The 18,200-nt window shown below is 42.1% G+C and overlaps 1 protein-coding gene across 4 annotated transcripts in view; it reads right to left on the bottom strand.

Moving 5' to 3' along the window:
* ltbp1 (latent transforming growth factor beta binding protein 1) overlaps nucleotides 1–18,200 on the bottom strand; it is a 167,653-nt gene that overhangs the window by 21,718 nt on the left and 127,735 nt on the right. For 3 of the 4 annotated variants that reach the window (XM_080448614.1, XM_080448613.1, XM_080448612.1), the window contains 3 exons: nucleotides 17,501–17,635; nucleotides 15,259–15,387; nucleotides 1,136–1,273 (listed from right to left, as the gene is read on the bottom strand). In XM_080448614.1, the coding sequence (XP_080304740.1) occupies nucleotides 1,136–1,273; nucleotides 15,259–15,387; nucleotides 17,501–17,635 (402 nt within the window). The remainder of the gene's footprint in view (nucleotides 1–1,135; nucleotides 1,274–15,258; nucleotides 15,388–17,500; nucleotides 17,636–18,200) is intronic. The other variant, XM_080448615.1, reaches the window with a different exon arrangement.

Here is an 18,200-nt window from a genome sequence, read left to right on the forward strand (position 1 = left end):
GGCATTACATTTAGTTTGTGAAAATTCAGATTCAAAATTTCTTCGACAATTTGGCCAATGTTTGACCAGTTTTTAGTAAAGTTTGTTGATTACTTTTTTCAGTAATGATCTTTTTTCATTTAATTTCTTCTTTTTTTTTTTGTATTGAAAGGTCTTAAAAGCCCTTAAATTGTCACTTCACTGTCAAGATCATGTGGGGGACCCCCTGGGGATCCCGACCCACAGGTTGAGAACAACTGTGTTATGCTGCGTTCACACAGGCAGATACAAAGATACTACAGATACACAGCATATTTGTTGCTCTGTCGCTTTGTATCTGTGTTGCTCAACACGGTCGTTGACGTCATCAAGCGTGCGTCCGTCATCGGAGCTACAGTTGTAAGTTTTGTATCTTTGTATCTGGAAGTTGAACCCAGCTCAACTTCAACTTGTAGCTTTGTATCTTTTGTACAAACGTCAGATGTCGCTTTGTATCTTCATGTCGCTGGCTTCCATTGAAAATGAATGGTAGCATGTATCTGTATCTGCCCGTGTGAACACAGCATCAGACAATCAGTGTTGCCAGATTCTGTGAGAGAAACAAGCAACCAGGTCTAGGAAAACCAGCCCAAAAGCAGCAACTATGGGCCACATGAGCACTTTAACATATACATCTGCTATTTGAAAATAGCAGATCTACAAGCTCACATTGCGACGCGTTGTGAGCTTGTAGATCGGCTATTTTCAAATAAAATCTGGCAGGGAAATTATAATAAGCAGATCTGGCAACCCTGAAGACAATACACACTAATCTAATGCAACAGGGAAACGGGGCAACTGTCGCGTTGCATGTTGATGACAATGTGATGATTCATGGTGCCATTGCCATCAGTATTCATCTTGAACGATGCTCACTCTGCAGAAGCGGGCTTCACGCCACTCGGTGCGATGTGACAGGGGAACGCCGTGTCAAACGGGACACACAATGGGTGATTTTTGCCACAACTCATCACTATAGTATGACCTGAGAGTGAGAATGCAATGGGGACAACATCAGCTCTGACTGACGTGTGTGTGTGTGTGTGTGTGTGTGTGTGTGTGTGTGTGTGTGTGTGTGTGTGTGTGTGTGTGTGTGTGTGTGTGTGTGGGTGGTCACCTGTAGGGGTGGGGTTACACTCGGCTGTCATGGAGTTGTACTCCTGGCCCTCCGGACAGACACACAGGAAGGAACCCTCTGCGTTCTCGCACTGAGCCTCGCCACACACACTGCTCAGGAGATCACACTCGTTCACATCTGTCAGGTATCAGGGGAGGGAGGGAGAGAGAGAGAGAGAGAGAGAGAGAGAGAGAGAGAGAGAGAGAGAGAGAGAGAGAGAGAGAGAGAGAGAGAGAGAGAGAGAGAGAGTTTTATTGTCACTTCCATAATACACACTAGGCATACAAGGGAGTAAAACACAACTGATGGTGCTTGTCACATTTAAAAACAACAGACACATTAAAAAGAGGCAAAGCCATTTAAAAAACATTAAAAAGTACAGAGAGTGCAGACAACATTGGTAAAGAAAAAGTGCTGATGCATTCAAAGTGCAATATAGACACAGTACTATTCCAAAGTGCTATTCATCTCAAGATGGGTTCTGATGGTTTGGGGAGAAAGAGAGAGGAAGGTAGAGACAAAGAGAGAGAGATGGAGTGGAAAGAGAGGGAGAGAGGGGGGAGAGAGTGAAAGAGAGAGAGGGAGAGAGAATGAGAGAGAGAGAGGGAGACAGGGAGGGAGCGGAAGACAGAGAGACAAAGAGAAAGAGAAAAAGAAAAAGAGGGGAATGAGAGAAATAGAGGGGGAGAGAGTGAAAGACAGAGAGGGAGAGAGACTGAAAGAGAGAGAGGGAGAGAAAGAAAGAGAAAGGGAAATAGCATAAGAAAGAGAACGAGACAGGGAGAGGGTGGAAGAGAGAGAGAGAGAGAAAGGAGAGAAAGAGAAAGAGAGAGAGGGAGATGGGGAAAAGAGGCAGAGGGGACGGAAGCAAACATGTTGTTAAGTGGTTAGGTTAATGAGTGTCATTAGCTGCTTAGCAGGAAGCGCTACATCCATCTTGGTTTCCATGTATTGTGATGCAATGTCACACATGGTCACAACCAAGTAGAAAAAGGTGCAGAACAGATGTACTAGATGTACTGTATGTAACAAGACTAAACAAGTCTCTCTAGCCGCCCCCCAGAGGCCTGCTCCAAGTTTCAGTAATCTTTTGTGCAAGATATCTGTGAGATATCTTGTGTGGAAGTGGAACAGTGTTGATTTTGACAGCAAATTTTTATTTAGTTTTAGTCATATTTTAGTCATTGAAATAATTTACTTTTAGTCTAGTTTTAGTTGACTAAATATCATAAGATTTTAGGCGACTAAATCTACAGTTGATTTAGTCGACTAAAATGTATTTTGGCGGGCCTTGATGGCGTCGTAATGGCTGATTTTACACTTGGTTGCATGCTGAAAATAGCTGATCTGCAAGCTCACAACGTGTCGCAGTGCGACGCGTTGTGAGCTTGTAGATCTGCTATTTTCAGAGCGCAACACCCGAGCGCAACCAAACATAAAATGACTTGTCGTTTAGTTCTACTGGATCTCTTCTCCACTAGCCCCCATAACATTTTAGTCTAGTTTTTATTTGTTGACGAAATTGTCGATATACATTAGTCTTAGTTTTAGTCATCGCAGCTTAGTTTTTATTTCGTTTTTGTCGATGTGGTTGTCGACACCCTCACGAAGACCAACCAGTAGGTGTCAACAGTGATAGCGACTACATTGGGGATTGGGAATTGGCATAGTGCCCACAAAAAAAAGAAAAAAAGGGGAGACATTGTAACAACAACACAAAAGATAATAAAGCAACATTTCAGTTAATTTGTACTTCAAAGTATGGCTAGCCTCGATCTCCAGGCTTTTATTGCTTAGTTTTGCTAAAAAATAAAAGCCTGGCCCAACTATAGCCTGTACTGGGTATGAGGAAGTGTTTCATTTCCCAACCAACCAGAGTGCAGTGGGCGTCGCTCGTAATGTTGTGTTAACGGGGCGGGGGTTGACGGACAGATCGGTGAACCAATGGGATCAGGCGCCGTCTCTCGCCGGCTCTATACACACGCCCCTTTATACACGAAATCAGGAGGGTTGCAGCAGGCTAAAGTATGGCTAAATCAATTATTTTCACTGAATGACACAGCTGTACAACGAAGTACTAATCAGGCTTTACAGCCAACACAAAAGGACAACAACGGTACTTCCATATCCACCTGTCTATGCACGGCTACATATTCTCTGCACATGATATCCAATATAGTCCATAGTGCTGTGGTGTGGGCCAGCTTCTCAATGAGCTAGAAAGTGTTAAGGAGCCAGCAGGGAGGAAAAGAGGGGGCGTGCCGCGAGATGGGATAACTAAAAGCCCACAGTCACAATGGAAAAGACAGACTTGAGCCCCTTAAGAGGTGATATACTGTGTATATTTTAGGGTATTTCCAGTTGTGGAGAATAGGACTACCACAAAGTAGGTCTGGAGCAGGAATTTGTCTCTCCCCTTCTTTTTTTGGATATGGTCCTGAGCTTTCGGGGTTGTACACTCTATTTGGCCATGCTGTAAATATCTGCTGGCCCGGCCAGTGAAAATGATGTTTTCATATGTTGGAGAAATGCAGAGCTCGAAGATCCAGAGACAGATGGATGTGAGATAGGTGAATTATTTTGACACTGATTATACGAAATAAACTCAACATATGCATACATAGCAGTATGTGAATGGCTACATTTACACATGCACATACACAGTCACGCATGCACGCACGCATGCACGCACGCACGCACGCACGCACGCACGCACGCACGCACGCACGCTCGCACGCACGCACGCACGCACGCACGCACAAATATATGTGTGGTACATCTACAATATATTTCTGCTGTTCATTGCTAAGAAGAAGACAGGATCCCATTGAATAAAACATTCTATGGGAAAACCTGCCACAAACATCACCCGACAAGACCTGAAATGGAACCCCAAAGAAGAGAGGAAACGAGGTCGCCCCAGGAACAGCTGGAGAAGAAGTGTCCTGGCAGAAATGTCTGAGAGTGTGCTCAGCTGAGGAGATCTAATTGGCTCGCTGCATAACTGTAGTCTCAGGTTTCCAGAGGGTGGCATACACGTTTTCTGTTCTGGTTCAGTGTCCCATATAGCTTCGTTTGATTGGGCTCGACTGCATATTTCAATGGGAAAGACTAAATGACACCTTCATGAGTCTAGATGCGGGCAGTGATGGAAGAAGTACTGTTTTTTTTTTTTTACTTAAGTAAAAGTATCAATCAAGTATCAATACCCTACAAGTACAAGTTTGGTTTAAAAATTTACTTGAGTAAAGTACAAAAGTATTGGCATCAAAATGTACTTAAAGTACTGTACTTAAGTACAGTACTTGAGTAGATGTACTTAGTTACTTTCCACCACTGGATGCGGCTGCAGGTATGCTTCCTCTGCTGGTTTTTTTGGGCCGTGTGTGCTCAGCTAGTAACAATTGATACTCAGATAAGAAATCAAGGAAATTATCAGTTGATCATTTTCTTTATTCCTTTATTCAGCTGCTGGCGTGTAGCCTTGCCAGAGCAAGTTGACACTTAAGTTAGACGTTTCTCGAGATACGCTTACTACAGACGCACAGACACACGGACAGATTTTGCGCATTTATAGTAGGATTATTATTATAATTATAATTATTATACTAGAAACAAATTTCCTACGAAAATTTAAGTGTGCCTGCGTTGGCTGAGGGTTTTGCCTATAACTTTGCCGTGGTACCACGAAACGGTGAAAGTAATAGCCTGGTTGGCCCGGTCGTTGCGCACGTTTTGATGTATACATTGGCGGGGCCGTGACAACCGTGTAGGAGGAGTAGCATTTTGGTCCCCTCGGGCGGCCAAAAACGTCAAGAAAAAAACTGCAAAATAATGATTATAAAATCAATAAAAAATAAACCAAAACTCAGAAAAGGAAAATAAAAAAACGAAAAATTGAAGGTAAAAATGGGCATCTAAAACAGTGTTTGAAAAAAATCTAATAATTTATTTTAATATATAAACAATTACTCAAATGGTTTCAAGTGCTTGTTTCACCCACTTCTGAAGGTCTGACGCAAAAAATTACCATTATACATTTGTTTGCAGACGCCTATTTAGGGGGGGTAGGCGAAGTTTTGGAGCATTTCGGGCACTTTTCAAAACCGGAAGTGATAAATCCACTTCCTGTTGTGACGCATGTGTTCGCAGACCCCCATTTAGGGGGGGTAGGCGAAGTTTCGGAGCATTTTGGGCACTTTTCAAACTGGAAGTGAAGAGGTCCAAGTCCGGGTTGGACTATTGAGCTGCATACCTCTCAGAGAGTATTTTGGTGTAAAAAAAAAAAAATCGAAAAAAAAAAGTTTGGGAAAAAAAAAGTGAAGACAGATCTCTTAACCGGATCTGTAACCTTTAACATGGGTTTGAATGGGGGACTGTAAGGGGGCGTGGCTACGTGGGTGGGGGCGTGGCTACGTGGTTGGGGGTCCCCGGACCCCCAACACCCAAACTCATTGATAACCAGTTGGCCATGTGGCCGATGAGAGAAGAGATCCTGGTCCATTTCAATGTAAAAGGTGCATTACATCATCATCCTAGATGAGGATGATGATGATGAAGGGTAGGTTTGTAGAAAAAGTCTGAATTTTGGACTGAAAAGGGGGCGTGGCTACGTTGTTTTGCCTATAACGTCGCCGTGGTAACGCGAAACGGTGAGAAAAGTAATGCGGTAAGTGGCCCGGTCGTCCCGCACGTTTTGATGTATACATTGACACTAACGAGTAAACCGTGTGGGAGGAGAAACTTTTTGCGCGGTACGTGCGGCCAAAAGGGGCGGAGTTTCGCAGTTTTTGGCTAATAACGTCGCCATGGTAACGCGTATCGGAAATTCACTTCCGAGCACACGATTCCCGACCTGGCCGCACGTTTTGATGTATTTATTGTTGCGGTAGTGTAAACCGTGCGGCCTGTACGGACGGACGAACTTTTGTGGCGACATGGATACCTGGATTATTAAGTATGGCGGAATGCAACAAGTGTGCCACTGCCATTACATGGCAGGCACACTTAATTACCATCGGACGCCACTGCCAATAAAAAGCTCCATAAATGGAACAGATACAAATGAGACAGGAAGACGGTCATCCCAGAATAATTCTGAGCCAAGCCTCTGATTCCCTTCCTTCCTGCATCAAACTCCAGAATAGTCATCTATATTTCACTGCCCACCCACAATAGTTCTGTGACATTAAAATGCGGGGCAGTTTTGCAAGTTCCATCACGCTTGCCGGAACCCCAATTAAACAGCGGATCATATTTGGCCCAACCCCTCCCCGAGTGGCCTTTGGGTATTTCACCCTCGCTGACCGGGTCCAATCTCTGCCCAGGCACGGCGAGCCGGCTAAATTGAGAACAAAAGCCATTCAGGTTTTTATTTGACACGCTCCCTCCTAAGTCTGGCCGGGGAGACATCCGTGTCTGAATGTTAAAAAGGGGAAAAAGGGCGAGAGCCGAGAGAGAAAAGTCTGACCGGAGGGATTTCGGGCCTGAGATCTTGATCCCGACTGTAGCTAAACACCAGACAGAGAAGACTTTTCGCAGATCACTTAAATCACCCTGACAGTCGAGGGAAAAGCCTTTTTGATGCATCCCTGTGACAGGAAACAGATCTCAGACACACGTCAAGACAGACAGGATGGAAAGCTCAAACGATGGTTCTGTTCTATCTAGGAAGAAAACGGCAGCAGAGGGAGAGAGAGGGAGAGAGAGAGAGAGAATATAGCATGTCTACAAGCTCACACGACTCCTTGCAGACGCGTTGTGAGCTTGCCTTGTAGATTGGCTGTTGTCGATCGAGTCTCTAGGGATGTGCAGGGACAGAGAGTGAAGGTTGATAGAGACAGAAGAGGGATGAAGTGTTTACTGTAGACGGCAAAATGTAAAGAGAATGAGACGAGAGGGGGAAATGATGAAGGGGGAGCAGAGCAGAGGAGAGGAGAGGAGATGAAGAGGAAAGAAGATGAGGAGAAAAGAAGGAGAGAGAGGAGGTTAGTGGTGGACCACTTCCGCTGGTTTCTGGTGTGTGTGTGTGTGTGTGTGTGTGTGTGTGTGTGTGTGTGTGTGTGTGTGTGTGTGTGTGTGTGTGTGTGTGTGTGTGTGTGTGTGTGTGTGTGTGTGTGTGTGTGTGTGTGTGTGTGTGTGTGTGTGTGTGTGTGTAAGTGAGTCCATCTGGGCTAGCCACAGTAGAGTGGAGTGATGGGTTGGCAGGGGACAGGAGGCAGCTGGCTGGACTGAACTGGGGTGGGACTCACTTGTACTTGCCAAAGTACAGATGGGAAGTGTGCGTGCACGGCCACGCGTGCGCAAGGGTGCGCGTGTCCTTGTGCGCGTATGAGAGCATACTCTCATTGTGTGAATGAGTGCATGCTGGCACTTAATATGTGCTGTTTGTGTGTGGTAGAGAAAACAGACAGACAGACAGACAGACAGACAGACAGACAGACAGACAGACAGACAGACAGACAGACAGACAGACAGACAGACAGACAGACAGACAGGCAGGCAGGCAGACAGACAGACAGACAGACAGACAGACAGACAGACAGACAGACAGACAGACAGACAGACAGACAGACAGACAGACAGACAGACAGACAGACAGACAGACAGACAGACAGACAGACAGACAGACAGACAGACAGACAGACAGACAGACAGACAGACAGACAGACAGACAGACAGACAGACAGACAGACAGACAGACAGACAGACAGACAGACAGACAGACAGACAGACAGACAGAGAAAGATGGTCCTGTGTGGATTTGAGTTGGAGGTTTTAGGCTTTTTGTACCAATGTCTGGGTAGTAGTTTACCTCAGAATGCCCGTGTGTGTGTGTGTGTGTGTGTGTGTGTGTGTGTGTGTGTGTGTGTGCGTGTGTGTGTGTGTGTGTGAGAGAGTGTGCATGTGTTAGTGCTTTCTAGGTCAGTGGAGTGTCTTGAGGGGAAGTGTTCCATGGAGGTCCAACAGGGAGAAGCTGCACCCCTCGTTCCCAGCTCTGACAGAACCTTTCCTGCTGGAGGAAATTGGACTGGATGGATGCTGCATGGGCCCACCATGCGGAAACCACCAGAACACAACAGGTCCAACTCAGCGCGCACGCACGCACGTACGTACGTACACACGCGCTGCACTGCACACGCACGCACAGGAAAACCACCGGCCGAGCATACAGAAAAGTAATGAGTTTGGAAAAGCAGATAGGAAGCATTTCAAGTTATTTTTCTAATCACGTGGTTGGGAAGGGAAGGGAAGGGCCGGGCCAGGACAGGCCGTGCCAGGACAGGCCCGGGCCGGGCTGGGCCGCCCGCAGAGCAATGGATCTGGTGAGGCTTCAAACCAAATGGATAATATATGTGAGCTCATAAAAGAGAGCTGTCTGCAGCGGACATGGATGCGCTCTTACATACCCGTCGTAAAAGAAAAAGAGCAAAAACCCTCTCTTCATATCTCTTTTTAGTATACAGTAAAATGCTCAGTCTTAATTTAACCCTGAGTGCACAAATGTAACCAAGAGAAGTGTCCAACGTCTCCGACTCTGTTAACTTTCGCTGTGTTACTTTCAGAGTGTGTGCGTGCTGTGCTGCACGAGCGCACGTCGATACAGATTGCCCGTTTAAACTTTCTGCATGAGTGTGGTCAGAAGCTCTTCAGCTTCAGTGCCTCCTCTAACCCCAGGCTCCAAGGAGCCGCGCTGCAGCGGGACACGCTGGGGGAATGTTTAAAACATGGCAGAGACGCGCGCGGGGCCGCAGCAGCACACCTTGGAATTGAACGAAAATAAATGGGCTCATCAATCAAGCCTCCGCTGACATCGCCTCCATCCTTTTTCCTTTTTTTTTTGCAGAGTGGGGGGAAATTACTGTCCAAAAACAGAGAGAGGGAACGCGGAGGACCATCAAAGTCCTATCAGCCTTGTCTCGGGACGGGCCACGCCATAATTCATATTCACTCGACTTACTGAGAGGAAAAATCGAGCAGTCCAATAGTAGTCGTATACATCAATTTTATTACTGCAATGTCAAGCGGCGGCGGCAAAACTGTACAGGATATAGATTGCACCTTCTTTGAGTCCAAAATAGCTGATAGGCTGCTTCATAACTACAACAGTAATTACTGTACTCATAAGTACACATTTATCAGTGTTAAATCGTATAGATTTAAAGAGATTCCTTTTAGAGCTATGAATTATTAGGGATGCCATGAATCATATCTTTTCATTGGTTTTGTGTTTTCTAAGTGGTGTTTTCTAAGTGTTTTCTAACTAGGCACAACGGAGTGCCGATAAAACACATTCTTCAGTGGAGATAGATATCCATGGCAGATTGCCCAGCAAACTCAGTGTAAATGAGCTATCACTCAGTTGCCATGACAACAACCTACTGAACTGGTATCAAGCTGGATGGAAGGTTTGGAGGATTTACTGTAGTAAATGTAGACCTTTTTCCACATGTTCGGGTTCTGTATTAACTGGTGGTGACATAAAAAAGTTGGGTAAATCAACTTTTTGGTAATGGGGAATGGCTCCACAAATCGCATGTGAACACGGCCAGTTACGCTCATAAGGACGGACGGCCAAACCGGAGACACCGCAGAGGATTCAAACCGTCTCCGCGGTGATGTGAAGGAACTTAACACCTGTGCAGTGGTGGAAAAAGTACTCAAATGTTTTACTTTTTTTCTTTTACGTAAAAGTATCAATACTGCAATGTAGAAATTCTCTGTTACAAGTAAAAGTCGGGAATTCTAAATTTACTTTGGTAAAAGTACAAAAGTACTGGTATCAAAATGTACTTAAAGTACCAAAAGTAGAAAGTACTCATTATGCAGGATGTCCCATTTCACAAGTTATCAGATGTTTAAAATGTATATAAATGTATGTATATAAATAGCAGATCTACTATACAATGGAATTATGTCATTGAATAAGGATTCTACGATATATGTGAAACAACGATGGGAAAAAGAACTTGACATTGACATAAGTGGATTCATGGGAAACGCAATCAACGACTACTAACTCCCTGACCTGGAGAGACTTTTGCTGGAAAAAACAAATCCGCTTCTTTATCACTCCCAAACAGAAGTCTAAACAAACTGGGAACCAGCTGGACTGCTGGAGAGAATGTGGAGATACTATGGTCGATCATGCACATGTCTTTTGGTCTTGTCCTGCAATTCAACCTTTCTGGAAGGAGGTAGCAACACTTATCTAAACAATTCTGGGTTTCAGTATCAATACTAGATTTGAATCTTTGTATCTTGGACAAACCCCGGATGGACTGAGTCAGGATGACTCTTATTTACTTAAGATCCTACTTGCAGCAAGCAAAAAAGCCATCACAAAGAACTGGTTGCAGAAAAATGTCCCTACTATGGGGCTATTTGTCAGTATTGTGAGACAATTGCATCTCCTACAGCAGATGACCTATTCTTTGAGGCTCCAAAAGGAGTTGGGTGAAAAAAGATGGGGGAAATGGCTGGACTATTTAGATAGCGGGCCAGATCTCTGATGATGGCTGGTTGCATCCTCCCTATTGTATTTGGTCTTAAATCCTGTTTCTGCTTCTATTACTGGTATCGAATGTCCCATGACCTCTTTTTATTTGTTTTTGTATGATTATCTGTATGTTTTTTTTTACTGCTGATTTTTTGTACTATTTGATTGTATGTCATGTCTAACAACATTTTTAAACCTGAAAATAAAGAGTTTAAAAAAAAATGAAAATAGCAGATCTACAAGCGCACAATGCGTCGCATCGCAATCTACTTATTTACTTTACACCACTGCTGTACAGCTGCTCATCTTAAAGGAAACCCTTTCATGTCCATGTAAAATCCATATATGAACTTCGCAGACCTAAGGGGTTTAGGTATAAGGGATACAACCAACAACATTCTTATTAAAGTAGTGACCAAAGTGCTGAAAACTGAAGATTGAAATGAACATACTGAGTTTGTATGTGCATGTGTGCCTCATATCCTATTTTTTGGATACAGTCCCTTTTAGTGGTGCATGGTTGGCGGCATAACTCTCATAGTTATAGCATTGCATCTTTGGGATTATTATTACAGTCACATTATTTCCTTTTCAATAAAGAGGGAGTAGATTGGCCTGAATTAATTCTAACTGTAACGGTAGCTTAATGAATTCCCATGTAATTGTACAAGGAGCTGAGCAGAAGCTAAAGGAAGCAATTTTTTGTTTTCTTTCATCTGTTGCGTTTTATTGTGGCTGGCTTAACCCATTAAAACCGGGAAAGAATCTGTGTCATTTTAGATTTCTTTGGCTATTAAAAAATAGCATACATACAAGCTCATGAAGTTGTAGATCTGCTATTTTTGAATCATGAACATTTTTGTAAATCTTTGAACATATATATATTTAAAGCAAACCTTTTGAACTCAAATATTTGCTTCTGGGGGTCCCTATGGAGTTACATTTGTGTCTTTATTAACCAAACAAAAGAAAAACATTTGAGAGAGAAAAAATATAAACAGAGCAAAGAATAGTTTTGAATGAAAACAAATTAAAACAGCAAGCGAAAAATAATAATTTGTAAGCAAAGGAAATTATATAAACAGAACAAAAAAATATTTTTAATTAAAACAAATTAAAAACGCAATCAAAAAAATATATTTGCAAGCAAAAAAATATAAGATTTGAAAGAAAAGAAAAAATTATTGAGAACAAAACTTTTAAAATTCAAGAGTAAAGAAATAAGGAAAAACTGTTTAAACTACATAAAACAAAATACTTAGTAAAATGTTTGGGAAATAAAATGTTTTTAATGTTTTTTTCCTCATTTGCGAATGAAAGTTGTTTTTTCTGATTGCAAAATGCCTTCTCTCTCAAAACCTATGTCTTTGGTCTCGATTTTTTTCTCTCTCTCTTGGATTTGTTTGTGTGAGGGGTTAAAGTTCAGAAGGCGGGTCCTACGCTGATAGATGTAAGACACCTCTCCATTGGTCACTTGGAATCTGAGTGACAACTCCCCCTTCCTTATGTAGCTTGTTGAATGCAGGGATGGAGGTGTGTTACGGCCAGCATGGTTTTTTGATTGATTGAATTATTAGCAGTTTGCAAAAAAAAACTAAAAAACATGAAAGTATAGTGCAAGGTCAGCTAAGAGTATTTAAAACCCAAGAAAGATGACTTGTTTCCATTGGGGTCCTTTGTACTCAATTCATAGAGACATTTAATGACAGACAGATATACACTACTATGCAAAACATCATCAAAAACAAAAACAAAAAAAAAATATGTACAGTAAACAGTTTGAGTAAACAGATTGATGGAATACTTTATTAACAGTAGGATACAGAGGTACAAGTGTACAATGATTGTTATAAGAATAACACAAAAAGGCTCGTTTCCATTGTGGTCCTCTGGGACTGAGGTCAGAGCTCCATTCCAGCTCTGGACGCTACACTATTCGTTACAATATTGAGCATTTTAGGCTATTAGCAATTCAGATGATTCCCTAATGTTAGGTTTCTGTTCTACTTACAGTTTGTGATCTGTATTTAAAATTGTTGTATTGTTGTTACTGTTATAGTAGGCCAGTGGTTCCCAAACTTGGGATCGGGACCCTCAGAGGGGGTCCCCAGATTAGCTTAATGGGCAACATTGTTTTCTCTCTCAACAATAAACAAACCAACCTATACAGTATAAGTGTATACAGGGTAACACATTTCTAAAGTGACAATTTAATGACTTTTAAGACCTTTTTAAGCCCAGCAAGCACAATGACGTCATGATGACGTTATGATGACGCCCGGTCATCACCCCGGTGACGTTCAGGACTAGGCCAGATCACAGCCCATGTGGGGATGATCTTTACGTCATTTACAGGACGTCATCACCGGGACATCATATGGACATTTGGACAGCAATTTTGGGTGATGAGAAATGTGTTTAGATGACGTCCTGGAAGTGACGTTTTTGTGGTCAGGATTAATTTTGGTTGAAATCAGGTGATATTCTGGGCCAGATCTGACTTGTCTTGGTTTGACTTGATCTAGCCCCAATCGAGACGTCACTGATTGGTCCGGGTCCTGACTGTGCTTGCTGGGAGGCATTGTGCGCTTGTAGTTCGGCTATTTTCACAATATTTATCTGTGGAACCGAGTCAAACTAAATCTAATGCCTACAATTTCAAGTGCTTGTCAGGGTGGGTGGTCCCCAGTTCAAGTATGATTATTTTGGGGGGTCCCCAGTTCAAATATGATTATTTTAGGGATTCACAGCCTGAAGCACACTATCAGACGAAACGTTTCCAAAGCAGTCTATCTGGAATGGGCCTGGCCAATAGGCCAGTCACTTCAGCCTTGCCTTAATTAGAATAACGAATATAACATAAAATAATGTAGCTTTATTTTATAATTTCAAAGGGTTCCGAGGCTGTGAATCCCTAAAATAATCATATTTGAACTGGGGACCCCCCAAAATAATCATACTTGAAGTGGGGACCACCCACCCTGACCCAGGCATTAGATTTAGTTTGACTCAGTTCCACAGATAAATATTGTGAAAATAGCCGAACTTCAAGCGCACAATGCCTTAAAAAGGTCTTAAAAGTCATTAAATTGTCACTTTAGAAATGTGTTACCCTGTATACCCTTATACTGTATAGGTTGGTTTGTTTACTGTTGAGAGAGAAAACAATGTTGCCCATTAAGCTAATCTGGGGACCCCCTCTGAGGGTCCCGATCCCAAGTTTGGGAACCACTGGCCTACTATAACAGTAACAACAATACAACAATTTTAAATACAGATCACAAACTGTAAGTAGAACAGAAACCTAACATTAGGGAATCATCTGAATTGCTAATAGCCTAAAATGCTCAATATTGTAACGAATAGTGTAGCGTCCAGAGCTGGAATGGAGCTCTGACCTCAGTCCCAGAGGACCACAATGGAAACAAGCCTTTTTGTGTTATCCTTATAACAATCATTGTACAATTGTACCTCTGTATCCTACTGTTAATAAAGTATTCCATCAATCTGTTTACTCAAACTGTTTACTGTACATATTTTTTTTGTTTTTGTTTTTATGATGTTTTGCATAGTAGTGTATATCTGTCTGTCATTAAATGTCTCTATGAATTGAGTACAAAGGACCCCAATGGAAACAAGTCATCTTTCTTAGGTTTTAAATACTCTTAGCTGACCTTGCACTATACTTTCATGTTTTTTAGTTTTTTTTGCAAACTGCTAATAATAATAATAATCAAAAAACCATGCTGGCCGTAACACACCTCCATCCCTGCATTCAACAAGCTACATAAGGAAGGGGGAGCTGTCACTCAGACTCCAAGTGACCAATGGAGAGGTGTCTTACATCTATCAGCGTAGGACCCGCCTTCTGAACTTTAACCCCTCACACAAACAAATCCAAGAGAGAGAAAAAAAAAATTGAGACCAAAGATATAGGTTTTGAGAGAGAAGGCATTTTGCAATCAGAACAACTTTCATTCGCAAATGAGGAAAAAAAACATTAAAAACATTTTATTTAGCACAACACATTTTATTACCCAAACATTTTACTAAGTATTTTGTTTTATGTAGTTTAAACCGTTTTTCCTTATTTTTTTACTCTTGAATCTTTAAAGTTTTGTTCTCAATTATTTTTTATTTTCTTTCAAATCTTATATTTTTTTGCTTGCAAATATATTTTTTTGATTGCGTTTTTAATTTGTTTTAATTTAAAATATTTTTTGTTCTGTTTATATAATTTCCTTTGCTTACAAATTATTATTTTTTGCTTGCTGTTTTAATTCATTTTCTTTCAAAACTATTCTTTGCTCTGTTTATATTTTTTCTCTCTCAAATGTTTTTCTTTTGTTTGGTTAATAAAGACACAAATGTAACTCCATAGGTCCCTGGAACAAAATATTTTGAGATGGGGGGGTCGGCGGCCAAATAGGCTATATATAATTTTGGCGGTCCATGAAATGAAAAACTTTGAGCACCACTGATAAAGAAACATACGTTTTTCAGAAAACTGGTAGGATTTAGAAGACATTTGTAGGATCGGCTTCAGGTCTTAATGGGTTAATGAAATATACACACAAAAACCTGCATGCACGTCCACACACACAGACACGTACGTGCAACTTACCCACACAGCCCTGGCCATCGTGGGACTCCTGGTATCCCTGATCACACAGGCATCGGAATGAACCCACTTGGTTTTCACAGAAGCCGTGAGGTCCACATATGTGTTCATTGATCCCACATTCATCGATATCTGTAGATCACAATGAGGAATGAAGGATGATCAGTGATCAGTCAATGTACTCTATGCCTATTAACAGGTTAAATCAGCATCTTAGACCATGTCACATTAAGCTGATCTCTTTCAGTGGTATTCTCAAATCAAACCAATATAATTCTCATAGTCTTGCAGAGATCTCCTCCTACTGATATGTCTGGAGAGGTCTAAATTCAATGTATGGGTTTGAACGGCAGAGAACAAAACCTACACACACTGCTTTGAAAACCAACACTTACACCATCCCAATATGAAGGAACACCTTAAAGTATTTGCATTGGTTTCTCTTGTGCATCTCTCTTTTTTTCCACCCAGTTTTAGCCCATACATTGAATTTAGCTTTGATAGCCTGGCTACGCAGACTAGTGGTAGATAAAACAGTTTACATGTTCAAGCCAAAAATTGGGTTATGTATACTGTAACAGAGGATACACAGAGGCAAACAGTGCGCCACCAGCAAGCACACAAAACCAGAGGCAAAACAGCAATCAAAGGCAGGTTTGAACCAACGCTGCTTCGGCCAAAAGACGTCCTGTACCACAGCCAGACGCTCATTTACAAACAACCGCACAAAAAAAAGCCAGACAACAAGCTAAACAAATCACAGCGAATGAACGGCATGTAGCCGAACACTCCGTACTCTAAACAAGCCTTTTTGACCCCAATCAAGCAGACATGACAGATGGGAAGCTGCCACGCAACAGATGCGAGCGCACGATAAGTGCCGTCCTGGGACGGAAGAGGTAGACATCACTGAGTCAGACAGAACAGACAGTGGAAAATGGAAGAATGACTGTAAAACCTTTATCGTTTCTCTTTCATTTCTGAAAAAGCTACGGCTCTGTAACAGGGGTCATCGTCATGCTAGCGTGTGGTGGACATTTTTGTCAAAATTTAATTTTTGCCATGGACATGACTAGACAAACACATAAAGAGCTAGCTAGCCCTAAATGACCATTACAGGTCTGTAACTCTGAGAGTGTACAAATGGAACCAAATGGATCCACGGGTCCATTTGGTTCCATTATTAGCACACTCTCTGAGTTATGGGGGTCCTTGAAAATAAAACGTTTCAGAACCACTGTCCTCGAGGACTCCTAATGTGCCTTACATTGTCATAGTAAATCAGTGTCATTAATATTCTGAAGAAAACCTGAAGACTGACATTGAGTAATTTGGTCTTATGGTCAATAAAAGAACATTATACAGGTGTGTAAAAACAAAATCTAAAATGTGTCCCTCTACGGACATATTGATGACCCCTGCTCTTTAACACAGCACAGTACAGTGAGGCTGTCCCAGAGAGCAGTCAGAAGATGACGTAAAAGGAAAGCTCTTGAATCGTGCGTGCGAAGGAAGGAAAGGAAAACATACACTACACAGTAAAATCCTGAGCCTTCTTTTAAATGAACCTCATGAACTCCGGTATCCCTATTCTGGGAGGCGAACATTCAGCATAAATAGCAGATCTACAAGCTCAAAACACGTCATTTTGAGATGCGTTGTGAGCTTATAGATCAGCTATTGTCAGCGCAGATATTTCCAGTAGAAAGGAAAAAGGAGTGTGCCTAGTACATAAAGTATGTTAACAAAGTACATACAGTACGTTTTAAGTGTTTATAATTTTGTTTTCGTTCAAATCTTCTTTGAAAGGACCACCAATGATGTCGTCTGTACGCACAGAACACATACAGTATGTTGATACTGTTGAAAAAAAGGCAAAATGTTCCTTTAAATAAGACTCAGGATTTTGCAATGTATAGACATACTTGCCACTGAAGCTTACCAAAGAAGGCTGGATATGGTGAGAATAAGGGATTAATAGGAGGTTGCCATCTGCTCCGTGTGAAACCTGACGTCGTGCACTGCATTATTATACTCGACATCTACTGACAACACAACACCTGCAGCCAAGTATGTTGTGGTGTCTGACAGGCATTCCCCTCTCTGGCATCTCACTGACCCAACAGCACAGAAACTGTCTAACGTCTGACCTCTAACTGACTAGTATTCTGTTTGAGACACGTGTGGGTGGGTTTGAAAAGAGGAAAGGTGGCTGGCGATGGCTGTCCCAATGATGGAGACTCACCCTCACAGTTTCCCCCAGGGCCACCACGGGTGTGGCCTGGCGGGCAGTTCACCGTGCAGGTGTAGGAGCCCACCCGGTTGACACACTGCCACGCACCACAGATACTACGCCCCAGCTCCGCACACTCATCAATATCTGAGATGGAATCATACAAATCAACATATGATCTAAGCCGGTGGTTCTTCATGTCAAGGAGCCCAAAATTGTATATTTATTTGACCACAGACCCCCATCTGAAAGGGTTCTGTGGCAGGGACCCCCAGAAGTGAAGATTTATGTAAAAAAATTATTATTAGAAATCTTCCAAACATTTTTGATGTTTTTTCAAATATAAAAAAAAAATAGCAGATGTACAAGCTCGCAGCATGGCCCAAAGTGGCGCACTGTGAGCTTGTAGATCTGCTATTTTTGAATAGCCAACATATAAATGTTGATAAAGTGGTTAAAATGATTGTGATGCTATGTTAATTACTTTTGCTGTAGCTGGAACCCCCCCCCACAAGGACCCCTGGGGGTCCCTGACCCCACTTTGAGAACCATCAATTTAAGCGTTCTCCCAATGCACAACATAAAGATCGCTAATACTCTTCAGAATGTTGTATCGTTTTTTATATTTTTTAAGATTACCTAAAAAAAATTACATTCTTAAAGCACAATTTGAATATTTTGACCGCAATAATGGGGCAGCAGCATGGCAGCA

Source organism: Gymnoscopelus braueri (genome assembly GCF_963280865.1).
Source record: "Gymnoscopelus braueri genome assembly, chromosome: 14".
NCBI classification, from domain to species: domain Eukaryota; kingdom Metazoa; phylum Chordata; class Actinopteri; order Myctophiformes; family Myctophidae; genus Gymnoscopelus; species Gymnoscopelus braueri.